The sequence below is a fragment of the Bufo bufo genome, chromosome 8, assembly GCF_905171765.1.
Source record: "Bufo bufo chromosome 8, aBufBuf1.1, whole genome shotgun sequence".
NCBI classification, from domain to species: domain Eukaryota; kingdom Metazoa; phylum Chordata; class Amphibia; order Anura; family Bufonidae; genus Bufo; species Bufo bufo.
This window is the reverse complement of record NC_053396.1, coordinates 48321071-48337056: the sequence shown is the minus strand read 5'-3', so window position 1 is coordinate 48337056 and position 15986 is coordinate 48321071. Positions and strand designations below refer to the sequence as shown.

Here is a 15986-nt window from a genome sequence, read left to right as displayed (position 1 = left end):
GTGTGGGGGCTGTATTGCTTGCCCATATATTCAGCCTACAAAGAGCTTCATGAGTACAGTCACACAAAAAACATATGATATCCGGGAATATGCTACAAACCGGATTCCAAAAAAGTTGGGACACTATACAAATTGTGAATAAAAACTGAATGCAATTATGTGGAGGTGCCAACTTCTATTATTTTATTCAGAATAGAACATAAATCACGGAACAAAAGTTTAAACTGAGAAAATGTACCATTTTAAGGGAAAAATATGTTGAATCAGAATTTCATGGTGTCAACAAATCCCCAAAAAGTTGGGACAAGGCAATTTTCACCACTGTGTGGCATCTCCCCTTCTTCTTACAACACTCAACAGACGTCTGGGGACCGAGGAGACCAGTTTCTCAAGTTTAGAAATAGGAATGCTCTCCCATTCTTTTCTAATACAGGCCTCTAACTGTTCAATCGTCTTGGGCCTTCTTTGTTGCACCTTCCTCTTTATGATGCGCCAAATGTTCTCTATAGGTGAAAGATCTGGACTGCAGACTGGCCATTTCAGTACCCGGATCCTTCTCCTACGCAGCCATGATGTTGTGATTGATGCAGAATGTGGTCTGGCATTATCTTGTTGAAAAATGCAGGGTCTTCCCTGAAAGAGATGACGTCTGGATGGGAGCATATGTTGTTCTAGAACCTGAATATATTTTTCTGCATTGATTGTGCCTTTCCAGACATGCAAGCTGCCCATGCCACACGCACTCATGCAACCTTATACCATCAGAGATGCAGGCTTCTGAACTGAGCATTGATAACAACTTGGGTTGTCCTTGTCCGCTTTGGTCCGGATGACATGGTGTCCCAGATTTCCAAAAAGAACTTCGAATCGTGACTCGTCTGACCACAGAACAGTCTTCCATTTTGCCACACTCCATTTTAAATGATCCCTGGCCCAGTGAAAACGCCTGAGCTTGTGGATCTTGCTTAGAAATGGCTTCTTCTTTGCACTGTAGAGTTTCAGCTGGCAACGGCGGATGGCACGGTGGATTGTATTCACTGACAATGGTTTCTGGAAGTATTCCTGAGCCCATTCTGTGATTTCCTTTACAGTAGCATTCCTGTTTGTGGTGCAGTGTCGTTTAAGGGCCCGGAGATCACGGGCATCCAGTATGGTTTTACGGCCTTGACCCTTACGCACAGAGATTGTTCCAGATTCTCTGAATCTTCAGATGATGTTATGCACAGTTGATGATGATAGATGCAAAGTCTTTGCAATTTTTCGCTGGGTAACACCTTTCTGATATTGCTCCACTATCTTTCTGCGCAACATTGTGGGAATTGGTGATCCTCTACCCATCTTGGCTTCTGAGAGACACTGCCACTCTGAGAAGCTCTTTTTATACCCAATCATGTTGCCAATTGACCTAATTAGTGTTAATTGGTCTTCCAGCTCTTCGTTATGCTCAAATTTACTTTTTCCAGCCTCTTATTGCTACTTGTCCCAACTTTTTTGGGATTTGTTGACACTCAACGTATTTTTCCTTTAAAATGATACATTTACTCGGATTAAACGTTTGATCTGTCATCTACATTCTATTACAAATAAAATATTGACATTTGCCATCTCCACATCATTGCATTCAGTTTTTATTCACAATTTGTTTAGTGTCCCAACTTTTTTGGAATCCGGTTTGCAATTGTAAAAGCATGGGTATAGTCTAACTGTGCACCTGCCCACTACAATATGTGGGGAAAACTATAAGGGAAATATGGAGACGCATAGGGGATCACTTAGGTGACATAAGAGGGACACCCCCATTGCACGACATGTTCAAGAAAAACATTCAGGCAACCCTAGTGTCTTAAAGTTTTGTGTGATTGAAGTGATACGTCCTTCTTGTAGAGGTGGCGATATACAGGGTGGGCCATTTATATGGATACACCTTAATAAAATGGGAATGGTTGGTGATATTAACTTCCTGTTTGTGGCACATTATTATATGTGAGGGGGGAAACTTTTCAAGATGAGTGGTGACCATGGCGGCCATTTTGAAGTTGGCCATTTTGAATCCAACTTTTGTTTTTTCAATAGGAAGAGGGTCATGTGACACATCAAACTTATTGGGAATTTCACAAGAAAAACAATGGTGTGCTTGGTTTTAACGTAACTTTATTCTTTCATAAGTTATTTACAAGTTTCTGACCACTTATAAAATGTGTTCAATGTGCTGCCCATTGTGTTGGATTCAATGCAACCCTCTTCTCCCACTCTTCACACACTTATAGCAACACCGCAGGAGAAATGCTAGCACAGGCTTCCAGTATCCGTAGTTTCAGGTGCTGCACATTTCGTATCTTCACAGCATAGACAATTGCCTTCAGATAACCCCAAAGATAAAAGTCTAAGGGGGTCAGATTGGGAGACCTTGGGGGCCATTCAACTGGCCCACGATGACCAATCCACTTTCCAGGAAACTGTTCATCTAGGAATGCTCAGACCTGACACCCATAATGTGGTGGTGGGTGCACCATCTTGCTGGAAAAACTCAGGGAACGTGCCAGCTTCAGTGCATAAAGAGGGAAACACATCATCATGTAGCAATGTCGCATATCTAGTGACCCCCTTAGACTTTTATCTTTGGGGTCATCTGAAGGCAAGTGTCTATGCTGTGAAGATACGAGATGTGCTGCACCTGAAACTACGGATACTGGAATCCTGTGCTAGCATTTCTCCTGCGGTGTTGCTATCAGTGTGTGAAGAGTGGGAGAAGAGGGTTGCATTGACAATCCAACACAATGGGCAGCACATTGAACACATTTTGTAAGTGGTCAGAAACTTGTAAATAACTCATGAAAGAATAAAGTTACGTTAAAACCAAGCACACCATTGTTTTTCTTGTGAAATTCCCAATAAGTTTGATGTGTCACATGACCCTCTTCCTATTGAAAAAACAAAATTTGGATTCAAAATGTCCGACTTCAAAATGGCCGCCATGGTCACCACCCATCTTGAAAAGTTTCCCCCCTCACATATACTAATGTGCCACAAACAGGAAGTTAATATCACCAACCATTCCCATTTTATTAAGGTGTATCCATATAAATGGCCCACCCAGTAGAAACAATGGTACTTCAAAAATCTGTAAATCCATTAGGTCTAAATGAGACCTTATCTTTTGTCAGTTTTTTACAAATAATTACTAGGGACGCTTCCAACATTAGTTTAGATTATAATTTGGTTGAGTTTTGTTGAGAGCTGTGTATTTGACCATAATTGGTCTAATACTAAGAGGATATTATCTAGGTGGGGCATATCTGGGGGTTGAGTTTTTAGTCATTTGACATTGCTCCCCCCCCCTTTTGTTCCCCCAATAAATCAAACCCACAGTTTTTAGTGCCAGTTTTGGGGATGGTGGGTGAGAGATATTCTTTTTAACTCCACCTACTATTGCATATACCCATACTTACCTCCAAAGATTACACAAGCTTAGTTTTTGTTGGGCTAACCTAATATACACTAGCTTACCAAAGTTCTTTGACACCAATCTTGTAGTTAAAGACAATTAGCGCACAATTATAGTAAGTGGAGATATTTATTATTCCTTCATGTTACATACAGAGCCTAATCCTTTTTACCTGTGGGAACGTGGTTCGAATTTTCAATAGCGCCACTCTTGTCATTTATCTAAGTGCTGTAATGGCGCAAGCACACTGGTGTATATGAATCCTTTTCAGAATGCCCATACCCCCCGGGCGCATGCGCACATGGAAGTGTTGACGTCACCAGCGCCTGCCCAGTAACTGCGAGGCGCAATGACATCAAACCCTGTGAATTGTTGCCTGGACCGCCCATAACTCCGGGTGCATGCGCGCACAGGAGGAATGATGCGGCCGGCGCCTCCAAGTCACGTGTGAGGCGCGGTGACGTCACACATTGTGACACCTTCCAGATTAGGCTACTTTCATACTCGCGTTTGGTGCGGATCCATCATGGATCTGCACAAACGCATCCGTTCAGATAATACAACCATCTGCATGTGTTCAGAACGGATCCGTTTGTATTATCTTTAACATAGCCAAAATGTATCCGTCTTGAACACCATTGAAAGTCAATGGGGGACGGATCCGTTTTCTATTTTGCCATATTGTGTCATAGAAAACGGATGCGTCCCCATTGACTTACATTGTGTGTCAGAACGGATCCGTTTGGCTCAGTTTCGTCAGACGGACACCAAAATGCCCGCAAGCAGTGTTTTGGTGTCCGTCTCCAAAGCGGAATGGAGCCAAACTGAGGTAAACTGATGCATTCTGAGCGGATCCTTATCCATTCAGAATGCATTAAGGGCAAAACTGATCCGTTTTGGACCGCTTGTGAGAGCCTTGAATGATTCTCACAAACAGAAACTAAAACGCCAGTGTGAAAGTACCCTTACACGGGCGCAGGCTCATTGGTGTTTGGGTAACACCGATTCTGATTGGCATTTTGGAGGTAAGGAGGGATATTTAAACCCAGTATTGACAGATATAACATTTCTGTAAGCCACTCATCTCCTGGCACCACATTATCTGAACACCATCGTGCATACATGAACTGGTCCCCTGATGAACCTATTTCATACCACTGGGGAAACGTGTCGGGACGAAGTGTTTATTATCTTGTTTTTTCTTTCATTACTCACATGTTTGGAGAAGTACTTATTTTCCATATGATGAGATTTTTTTGCCTTCATGCTTGAACTGTCCAATTATACATCTAGGACATTTAGGCAATTGTTTTCTGTTTGGGAATCATTTAGGAAGGGAATTACAGACTCGGGTACAGCCACTGATAAGTGGGGCCGCCCCTTTCGGGGCCATTACTCCACTTTTAGGCAGGGTGAGAGTAGATGGATAGGGACAGCTCCCTAATTGAGTAAAAGCGGAATTATTGGATCTTCCCCCTGGAGTTCTTCATTGGCTCATCACCAAGGAGAGATACTGATATCATTTTTGGTCCCATCTCTCATGATCAATTATCAACTATTCCATGGTCAACTGTATCGTGAGTAGCCAATGGTGGCAATGCATCAATACTTGTATTTCTATGTTTAATAAATCCCAAGGTGGAATTATCATTTTGTTAATTTGACATTTATTATTATTTACATGTGGTATTTTTAATAGATCAAATAAAAGTAAAGTTTTAAAGGGAAATAATAACATTTCAGTGATTTCTTTGTTTAGTTATCCCCAGGGACATATTGTGTTTTTTAAGTGAATTTTTATACTAGAATCCAAGTCTATAGATACATTTTCATATTATACACTACATATACAGTAAATTTGTATTACAGATTATATATTGTATATGCTGTTTATTTATTTACATACAGTACATATGGTCAGCAATACCTACCTGTAGAGTGCTCCTGAGGTTTGATGTTCGTGAAATGTTCATCCGTGTATTCCACATAAAGTGCTTTTTTGTATATTTGAGAATCAGGGGATCTTAAAATTGTCCTGAAATATGCAATCAGAAACACAAATTTTACAGATACATGTATTTTAATCCAAATACTGTTCTTATTCTTACTACTTGAGTTATTTATTTTTTATCTTTTAACTAAATACATGACATTGGATGAGTTTTCAATTTGCTTAGGTAGGTTGTAGATGAAAACATATTTTGTAGAAAGCCAGATACAATTAAGCCTGCAGCAGCGCTGGGGACAAGGGAACCGCTGTTCCCGATGCACTGACATGACGTAGGTGGCGCGATGACGCATCGCGACGCCTGCGACGTTCCTCAGGAGCAGAAGTGCCAGAAAAGTTTGGGTCTACATCCTGCATTGTCTGACCTCCCTGCCGCGGAGACAGGTGAATATAAAGTGCCCTCCCCTAATTTTCCCTAACCCTAATACTAACCCCTGACCCTTAACGCTAGTAATGACCCCCAACCCTAATACTGGCCCCTAACCCTTAACTCTAGTACTGACCCCCAACCCTAATACTAACCCCTAATACAGTCCCTAACCCTAGTACTGAACCCTTAACCCTAATACTGACCCCTAATACTGTCCCTAAGTCTAGAACTGTCCCCAATGCTAATACTACACCATACTGACCCCTAACCCTAATGCTGACAACTAACCCTAAGGCTACATTCACACGACCGTTTGTGTTTTGTGATCCTCAAATTGCGCATATTGTGGAACATAAATGGCCAGCCATATGATAGAAATGCCTAATCTTGTCTGCGATTGCGGACAAGAATAGGACTTGCGCTATATTTTTGCGGGGCCATGGAATGGAACTACAGATGCAATTTGCGGACTGCAAAAGACTTACAGTCATCTGAATGTAGCCTTAGACTAATACTAATACTACGCCTAACCCTAATACTGGTCCCTAATCCTAATTCTGACCCCTAACCCCAATACTGCCCCCTTACTCTAATACTGGCCCCAATCCGAATACTGTCCTTAATGATAATACTACACCTAACTCTAATACTGACCCTAAAACTGACTGTAACTATAACGTCCAATACCTCACAAGTGACCATAATATATGACTGTCCACACATATCTGTACTCACTGCATGTTTTATACCTTGCACCTGACACATATACACACAGAGTACTGATACCTCCGGTACAAGGTATAATGGATGCAGTTTGTACAGATATATCTTCTCTTATATATATATATAAAAATGAGTTTCTGTCTGTCTGTCTAGACGTCTGTCTGTCTGGATGTTCTTTATGCGTGACCAAACGACTGGACCGATCTTCACCAAATTTTCCACACAGGTACATCAGGTGTCCGGGAAGGTTTTAGACCGGGTCTCAGCTCTCTAGTACTTACCGTTCATGAGATATTCCCCCAAAAAATAACCTGCATTAGCCAATAGAAGCCAGCAAGCCTTTCACTTAAATCCGAACTGCCATTTACACGGTCACATGGCCCTTATTAGCGAATAGAAGCTCGCAGGTCCTACTCCAGTTTGCCATAACAACTGATCACAGGTTTTAGCAGTTCGCAGGTCCTTAAATATTCAGTCATATGATGTATGACGGCACAACTACACTGCTACATTCATGGGGGGCAGGGGCCACTATTAAAAGTACGGACGCTGTGGAGTTCACTGTTAAAGGGGCGGGTACTGTGGAGGTCACTGTTAAAGGGGCGGGCACTGTGAAAGTCACTGGTAAAGGGATGGACACTGTGGAGGTTACTGTTAAAGGGGTGGGCACTGTGGAAGTCACTGTTAAAGGGCCAGCCACTATGTAGGTCACTGTTAAAGGGGTGGTCAATGTTAAAGGGCAGGTACTGTGGAGGTCACTGTTAAAGGGGAGGGCACTGTGGAGGTCACTGTTAAAGGGGTGACCACTATGAAGGTCACTGTTAAAGGGGTGGTCAATGTTAAAGGGGCAGGTACTGTGGAGGTCACTGTTAAAGGGATGGGCACTGTGGAGGTTACTGTTAAATGGGGGGCACTGTGAAGGTCACTGTTAAAGGGATGGTCAATGTTAAAGGGGCGGGCAATGTGGAGGTCACTGTTAAAGGGGCGGCCACTATGAAGGTCACTGTAAAAGGGTTGGTCACTGTTAAAGGAGCGGGCAATGTGGAGGTCATTGTTAGAGGGGAGGGCACTGTGAAGGTCACTGTTAAAGGGCGGGCACTATTAAAGGAACGGGCAATGTGGAGGTCACTGTTAAAGGGGCGGGCACTGTGGAGGCCACTGTTAAAGGGGCGGTCACTGTTAAAGGGGCGGGCATTGTGGAGGTCACTGTGGAGATCACTGTTAAAGGGGCGGACACTGTGGAGGTCACTGTTAAAGTGGCGGGCACTGTGGAGTTCACTGGTAAAGGGGTGGGAACTGTGGAAGTCACTGTCAAAGGGATGAGCACTATTAAAGGGATGGACAATGTGGAGGTCACTGTTAAAGGGACGGGCACTGTAGAGGCCACTGTCAAAGGGGTGGGCACTGTGAAGGTCATTGTTAAAGGAGCGGACACTGTTGAGGTCACTGTTAAAGGGGCGGACACTGTGGAGGTCACTGTTAAAGGGGCGGACACTGTGGAGGTCACTGTTAAAGGGGCAGGCACTGTGCAGGTCATTTTTAAAGATGAGGTCACTGTTATTCTAGCTTCTGTTGAGTATTATAATACAGTGTGTGTACTCTGTATTCAGGGGGCACATACAAGAGGCAGCATATATGAAGGGGTCACATATATACGAGGCACTATACATAACGAGGGCATATATATGAGGCACTATACATAAAGGGGGCACATATAATAGGCACAATGCATAAAGGGGCATATATAAGAGGCACAATACATACAGTAAAGAGGCACATATAAGAGGCACTATACATGAACTTTGCACATACACTGCCTGTCCCAAAAAAAGTTGCCACCTGGATTTAACTAGGCAAATAGTTATGAGATAGTAGGGACCCATCGTATTTGAGGAAAAAAAATCCTGAATGATTGTGATCGGCGTTCACTTAAACGTTTGGTGAAATCAAAATGAAGAAAAACAACAGCAGAACTCAGGGCTATGTTTAATAGTGAAAGTAAGAGCAAATCCACATGCACAATGTGAAGGGAACTCAAGGTATTGGGACTGAATAGCTGTGTAGCCGTAAGAAAACCACTAATCATTGAGGCAAACTAGAAAAAAAAAGCTTCAATTTGCTAGGGAGCATAAAGATTGGACTCTGGAGCAATGGAAGTAGGTCATGTGGTCTGATAAGTCAAGATTTACCCTGTTACAGAGTGATGGGCGCATCAGGGTAAGAAGAGAGGCAGATAACATGATGCACCCATTATGCCTAGTGCCTACTGTACAATCCTGTGGGGGAAGTGTCATGATCTGGGGTTGCTGCAGTTGGTCAGGTCTAGGTTCAGGAACAGTATGTGCTCCAAGAATGAGGTCAGCTGACTACCTGAACATACTGAATGACCAGGTTATTCCATCAATGGATTTGTTCTTCCCTGATGGCACAGGCATATTCCAAGATGACAATGCCAGGATTCATTGGGCTTAAATTGTGAAAGAGTGGTTCAGGGAGCATGAGACATCATTTTCACACATGGATTGGCCACCACAGAGTCCAGACCTTAATCCCATTGAGAATCTTTGGGATGTGCTGGAGAAGGCTTTGCACAGCAGTCAGACTCTACCATCATCAATGCAAGATCTTGGTGAAAAATTGATGCAACACTGGGTGGAAATAAATCTTGTGACATTGCAGAAGCTTATCGAAACAATACCACAGCGAATGCGTGCCGTAATCAAAGCTAAAGGTGGTCCAACTAAATATTAGAATGTGTGACCTTTTTTTTTTGGTGGCGACTTTTTATTTGGACAGGCAGTGTAGTAACCCGAGTTACAGGGGAAATACACTACCCAGAGAGGCTGTACAGCACTATACAGCCTCAATGCAGGGCTGATCGAGGTCTGTAGAAGACCCGACAGCTCCTGCACTCTCCCGGCCCCGGCGATCACAAGATCCACCTCCCGGATGTTTATAGTCGGACGGGAGGTGGTCTACACTGGAGGTGTCTACACTGTAACCCATTAGGCACTGGCTAGACTGTGGGATGGAGTCTAAGCAATCCCTTAGGCCTCATGCACATGGCCGTTGTGAGGCGGCCGGACGGATCAAGACCTGTTTAACTTGAATGGGTCCGTGATCACATTCTATTTTTTTGCGGTGCAGAGGCACGGACAGAAACACCACAGAAGCACTCCGTAGTGCTTCCCATCTGTGCTTCTGCACTGCATCTCCGTGATTGCGGACCCATTCAAGTGCCCCGTGTATTGCGGACCTGCCGTATGCAGGTGCACAACGGCCGTGTGCATGAGGCATTAGACACACACAGGGGCACACACACACACAGGGACAGACAGACACACACAATGACAGACAGACACACACACACAGACAGACAGACACACACAGGGGCAGACAGACACATATCATGGCCCTCAGAATACACCTGGATCTGTACTATAAACCCCCTTAATTGCACCAGATTCCACTCCACCTGAACCCCACTGCCCCTGAGTGCTACACCTGCCCCCTCATATATGAGCTCCATATGCTGCCCCCTCAGCTGCTCCCCATGAAGCTCTGTGTACTCCAGGACTGCAGCACATCCTACCTCACTGGGTTGCTTGCAGGCACACACAGCCCCTCCTCCTTCCACAAGCTGCAGCAGTCGGGGTTTGTCAGCACTTCCCACATTTTGTCATGTGACCATGAAGGAGCATCTGACCAGTGACATCATAGACCTCCTTTTAACAACTCCATTCTAGTATAGCATCTACCAAAACTCCATCTTCCCTGTTCTGAGTCCTGGGGCCGCCCACCCCAGCAGTGCACATGGCGAAAATTGACTGCATTGCTGGGGTAAACTGCCCCAGAATTCAGAACAGGCAGAATACAGCTGCAGGAGTGAGCAGGCACAGTGGGCCACCCCAGGAGCAGTGGGCCCCGGCACTTGCCCGGGTGCTGACGCCGGCCCTGGGTACAGAGTACCCATGTGCAATGCCAGGAGTTAGTAATTTTCCGGGGAGCACCGGCAGGAGCAGCAATATATACTCCTGCCCGTACTCACAGCACCGCTGCGGCCCCATTGATAAAATGTGTACGCCATACTCCGCTGGGCTGTAAACAGTGTACAGAGAACAGTTTTAAGCGCACAGTAAATGGTGCGTTTTAGGCAGGGAAAAGTGTAGTAAAAATAGAAAATTGATTAATAGTTGAGATAGTTTTATTAGGGCATTAGGGACAATATATTAAAAGTTTATATGAAGGTTTAGTTACTCTTTAATGTAGCTGTTCAGTCTGAGGGTGACTTGTAGGAATTTGTTTTCGGTACAATACAACACCTTTGCACCAGTGACACAGAAATACAATATTTAATCATGCTTTTTAGTGTGTGGGTGATCTGTATTAATTTTTAGTCGGTGCAATACTACTCCTTTGCACCAGTGACACGGAAATACAATAGTTAATCAGTTTGTGAATTGTGTCTGTGACACAGCTAATTTTTTTAGGTGCAAAACCCTTAAATTGCCCCTATGACACGGAAATACAATAGTTAATCCGTCTGTTTTGTGACAGTGGGTTACATTAACCAAGGTATCCCAAAAATCCCAGATATTTACTTTACAGGTAATAGTAATTTAAAATGTATTTTCACAAATGCCAGAAATCTAGCTAGCAAAATGGGAGAGTTGGAGGCTATGGTACTAGAAGAACACATACAGTAGATATAGTTGGTGTGGCTGAGACATGGTTGGATTCTTTGCATGACTGGGCTGTAAATATTGAGGATTTTATGCTATTTAGGAAAGACAGAGTCAATAGAAAAGGCGGTGGCATGTGCCTGTATGTGAGGAGTGAACTGAAGACAAGTGTGAAAGAGGCAATTGTGGGTGAGGATGTGGAAACCTTATGGGTGGAAGTTCTAAGGGATATAAACACTGAAAAAATAATACTTGGTGTAATCTATAAACCCTCTAACATCACAGGGGAGATAGAAGCTCAACTGTATAACCAAATAGAGCGAGCTGCACAGGCTGGTACAGTGGTCATAATGGGAGATTTTAACCTCCCAGACATTGACTGGGTCATGATTCTGCCTTAACCGCAAAGGGAACAAAATTCCTCAACTTGATGCAGGACCACTTTATGGGCCAGTTTGTAATAAACGGCTAAAATTAAACCCCCCATGGCTTACATCTACTGTAAAAAGGGCAATAAAAGACAAAAAATGGCATGTAAAAAATAAAAATCTGAGGGGTCAGCTGTAGCGTTTATAGATTACAAAGGGCTCAATAAAATCTGTAAAAAGGAGATAAAATTAGCAAAAATACAAAACGAACAGCAGGTAGCAAAAGAGAGCAAAACAAATCCCAAAAAATTGTTGCAAGAAAAAGTATGTGAACCCTTTGGAATGATATGGATTTCTGCACAAATTGGTCATAAAATGTGATCTGATCTCATCTAAGTCACAACAATAGACAATCACAGTCTGCTTAAACTAATAACACAAAGAATTAAATGTTACCCTGTTTTTATTGAACACACCATGTAAACATTCACAGTGCAGGTGGAAAAAGTATGTGAACCCCTAGACTAATGACATCTCCAAGAGCTAATTGGAGTGAGGTGTCAGCCAACTGGAGTCCAATCAATGAGATGAGATTGGAGGTGTTGGTTACAGCTGCCCTGCCCTATAAAAAAAACAGAGAAAGAATATTCCACGGCACACACACGTAGTTTACACAATATTTGTATTTAATATTAGCCACCACCAACTTTTACAATGAATCGTCACTTGAATTCAGGGCCAACGTTTCGGTCCACCTGGGACCTTGATCACGGCCTTGTGCTGGAAGAGAAGTGTTTGTTCGTTCATCCCAACTGTGAAGTATGGTGGTGGGGGCATCATGGTGTGGTGCTTCTTTGCTACGTCAGGGCCTGGACGGATTGCTATCATCGAAGGAAAAATGAATTCCCAAGTTTATCAAGACATTTTGCAGGAGAACTTAAGGTCATCTGTCCACCAGCTGAAGCTCAACAGAAAATGGGTGTTGCAACAGGACAACAACCCAAAGCATAGAAGTAAATCAACAACAGAATGGCTTAAATACGCCTTCTGGAGTGGCCCAGTCAGAGTCCTGACCTCAACCTGATTGTGATGCTGTGGCATGACCTCAAGAAAGCGATTCACACCAGACATCCCAAGAATATTGCTGAACTGAAACAGTTCTGTAAAGAGGAATGGTCAAAAATTACTCCTGACCGTTGTGCATGTCTGATCTGCAACTACAGGAAACGTTTGGTTGAAGTGATTACTGCCATAGGAAGTTCAACCAGTTATTAAATCCAAGGGTTCACATACTTTTTACACCTGCACTGTGAATGTTTACATGGTGTGTTCAATAAAAACATGGTAACATTTAATTCTTTGTGTGTTATTAGTTTAAGCAGACTGTGATTGTCTATTGTTGTGACTTAGATGAAGATTCGATCACATTTTATGACCAATTTGTGCAGAAATCCATATAATTCCACAGGGTTTACATACTTTTTCTTGCAACTGTAAATGCTAAAAAACCTAGGTCTGAGCAGGTAGGTCTCCTAAATAATGGTAAAGGGGGGGGTAGTCACTGAAGATAAGGAAAAGGCAGAGTTACTAAATGTTTTTTTTAGCTCTGTATATACAAAAGAAGAGAAAGGAGCTGATATCTGTGGTGCTGGGGCTGTTAGTACATCCAGTAAAATACTCTATTGGCTAACTGTAAATATGGACCAAGATAAGTTAAATAAGGCAAATGTGAACAAGGTTCCGGGTCCAGATGGATTACAGTCAAGAGTGCTTAAAGAGCTCAGTTCAGTCATTGCTGTGCCCGTGTTTATAATTTTTACAGTTTATAACTGGTACAGTGCCAAGTGATTGGCGCAAGGCAAATGTGGTGCCAATATTCAAAAAAGGATCTAGGTCCTCCACGGTTAATTATAGACCAGTTAGTTTAACTTCTGTTGTGGGAAAATGTTTGAGGGACTCTTAAGGGACTATATACAGGAGTATATGACTGTAAATAATATTATAAGTGATAACCAACATGGGTTTACCAAGGAAAGAAGTTGTCAGACTAACCTGATTTGTTTTTATGAGGAGGTGAGTAGTGGCCTGGACAGAGGGACAGCTGTGGATGTAGTGTTTCTGGATTTTGCAAAGGCTTTTGATACTGTCCCGCAAAGAGGTTTAAGTGGTAAAGTAAGTTCTAAAGGCTTGGAAAGTATAGTTTGTAATTGGATTGAAAACTGGCTGAAGGACCGTGTCCAAAGAGTTGTGATCAATGATTCCTATTCAGAATGGTCCCAGGTTATAAGTGGTGTACCCCAAGGTTCAGTGCTGGGCCCTTTATTATTTAATTTATTTATTAATGATATTGAGGACGGGATTAAAAGCACCATTTCTATTTTTTCAGATGACACTAAGCTATGTAGTACTGTGTAGTCTATGGAAGATCCATAAACTACAAGCTGACTTGAACACTCTGATTGGGCATCCACTTGGCAAATGAAGTTCAATGTGGGTAAATGTAAAGGTATGCATCCTGGTAGTAATAATCCCCGTGCTTCATATGTCCTAGGTGATGTAAAACTGGGAGAGTCACTTATAGAGAAGGATTTGGGTGTCCTTGTAGATGGTAGATTAAATAACAGCATACATACAATATCAATCAGCTGCTTCTAAGGTCACCAGGATATTGTCATGCATTAAACGAGGCATGGACTCGCGGGACAGGGATGTAATATTACTACTTTACAAAGCGTTGGTGCAGCCTCATCTGGAATATGCAGTCCATTTCTGGGCACCAGTACATAAAAAGGATGCACTGCAGCTGGAAAAGTACAGAGGAGAGCAACTAAACTGATAAGGAGTATGGAGGGTCTTAGTTATGAAGAAAGATTAAAATAATTAAATTTATTTAATCTTGAGAAGAAACATCTAAGGGGGGACATGATTAACCTATACAAATATATAAATGGGCCATACAAAAATTACGGTGAAAAACTGTTCCATGTAAAATGCCTTCAAAAGAAAAGGGGGCACTGCCTCCGACTGGAGAAGAAAAAGTTCAGTCTCCAGAAGCGTCAAAGCTTCTTTACTGTAAGAACTATGAATCTGTGGAATAGACTTCCTCAGAAGGTGGTCACAGCAGGAACAGTGGACAGTTTAAAAAAGGGTTTAGATGAATTCTTAAAAGTAAACAACATTAATGCTTATGAAAACGTGTAGAACTCTGAGTCTCACTTGCTTCTGGGATTCGCGTCCCCATCTATCCCTTGGTTGAACTTGATGGACTTATGTATTTTTTCAAACGTATCAACTATGTAACTATGTTAATTGTGTCACGCAAAGCAATTTCATTAATAACACTGTTTTTTCATCCATCTAACTGTAATAAGAGAGATAATTAGTCTGTTAATTGTGTCAGTGACACTAAGCAAAATTTTTGGGTTTCATCACACTGCATTCTCACCCATTTAACTATTACATATGAAACTCGAAAAATTTGTGCAAAGTTCATTTATTTCAGTAATGCAACTTAAAAGGTGAAACTAACATATGAGATAGACTCATTACATGCAAAGCGAGATATTTCGAGCCTTTATTTGTTATAATTTGGATAATTATGGCCTATAGCTTATGAAACCCCAAAGTCACAATTTTGAGGTAAACTTTGCTCAGGGGACATGGATTAATTAGCTGACTAGAGTGTGACACTTTGAGCCTAGAATATTGAACCTTTTCACAAAATTCAAATTTTAAGCTGCATTAATGTAATTCCTTTTATTTGCATTACTGAAATAAATGGACTTTTGCATGATATTCAAATTTTTCGAGTTTCACCTGTATAAGAGGTTTAATCAGTCTGTTCATTGGGTCAGTGACACAAAGCAAATATTTTTTCATTAATAACACTGCATTTTCATCTATCTAACTGTAATCAGAGAGTAAATTAGTCTGTTAATTGTGTCGGTGACACAAAGCAAATTTGTTTTCATAATAACACTGCATTTTCATCCGTTTAACTGTAATCGGAGAGTAAATTTGTCTGTTTATTGTGTCTGGGAAATTTTTTGGGGTTAATCACGCTGCATTCTCATCCGTCTAACTGTTATAGGAGGCTTAATCAGTCTGTTAATTCTGTCGTGACCTGTAGCGTTTTTTTGGGGTATAAAACCCTTCATTTGCACCCTTGACACAGAAATACAATTGTTCGTCTGTCAGCCAATTTGGTGGGTGACCGTAACAAAATGAGAGGAGCATCAACTAGGGGACATGGTTGCGGTCATGGTGTTGGTGGAGCTGCTGCTGTAGGGAAAGGACGTTGTCGATCTGTGCCAGCTATGTGCCCAAATGAAACACTTTCTTCTGGTGCACGCAGGCGACAGGAGGTATTGCGTCATTTTGTAGGCCCGAA

The 15986-nt window shown here is 42.3% G+C and overlaps 1 protein-coding gene across 1 annotated transcript in view; it reads right to left on the bottom strand.

The window, feature by feature from the left end:
* Positions 1-15986, bottom strand: part of F8 (coagulation factor VIII) — a 419094-nt gene that overhangs the window by 360750 nt on the left and 42358 nt on the right. The window contains exon 2 of the mRNA XM_040442408.1: positions 5377-5480. Coding sequence (XP_040298342.1) covers positions 5377-5480 — 104 coding nt within the window. The remainder of the gene's footprint in view (positions 1-5376; positions 5481-15986) is intronic.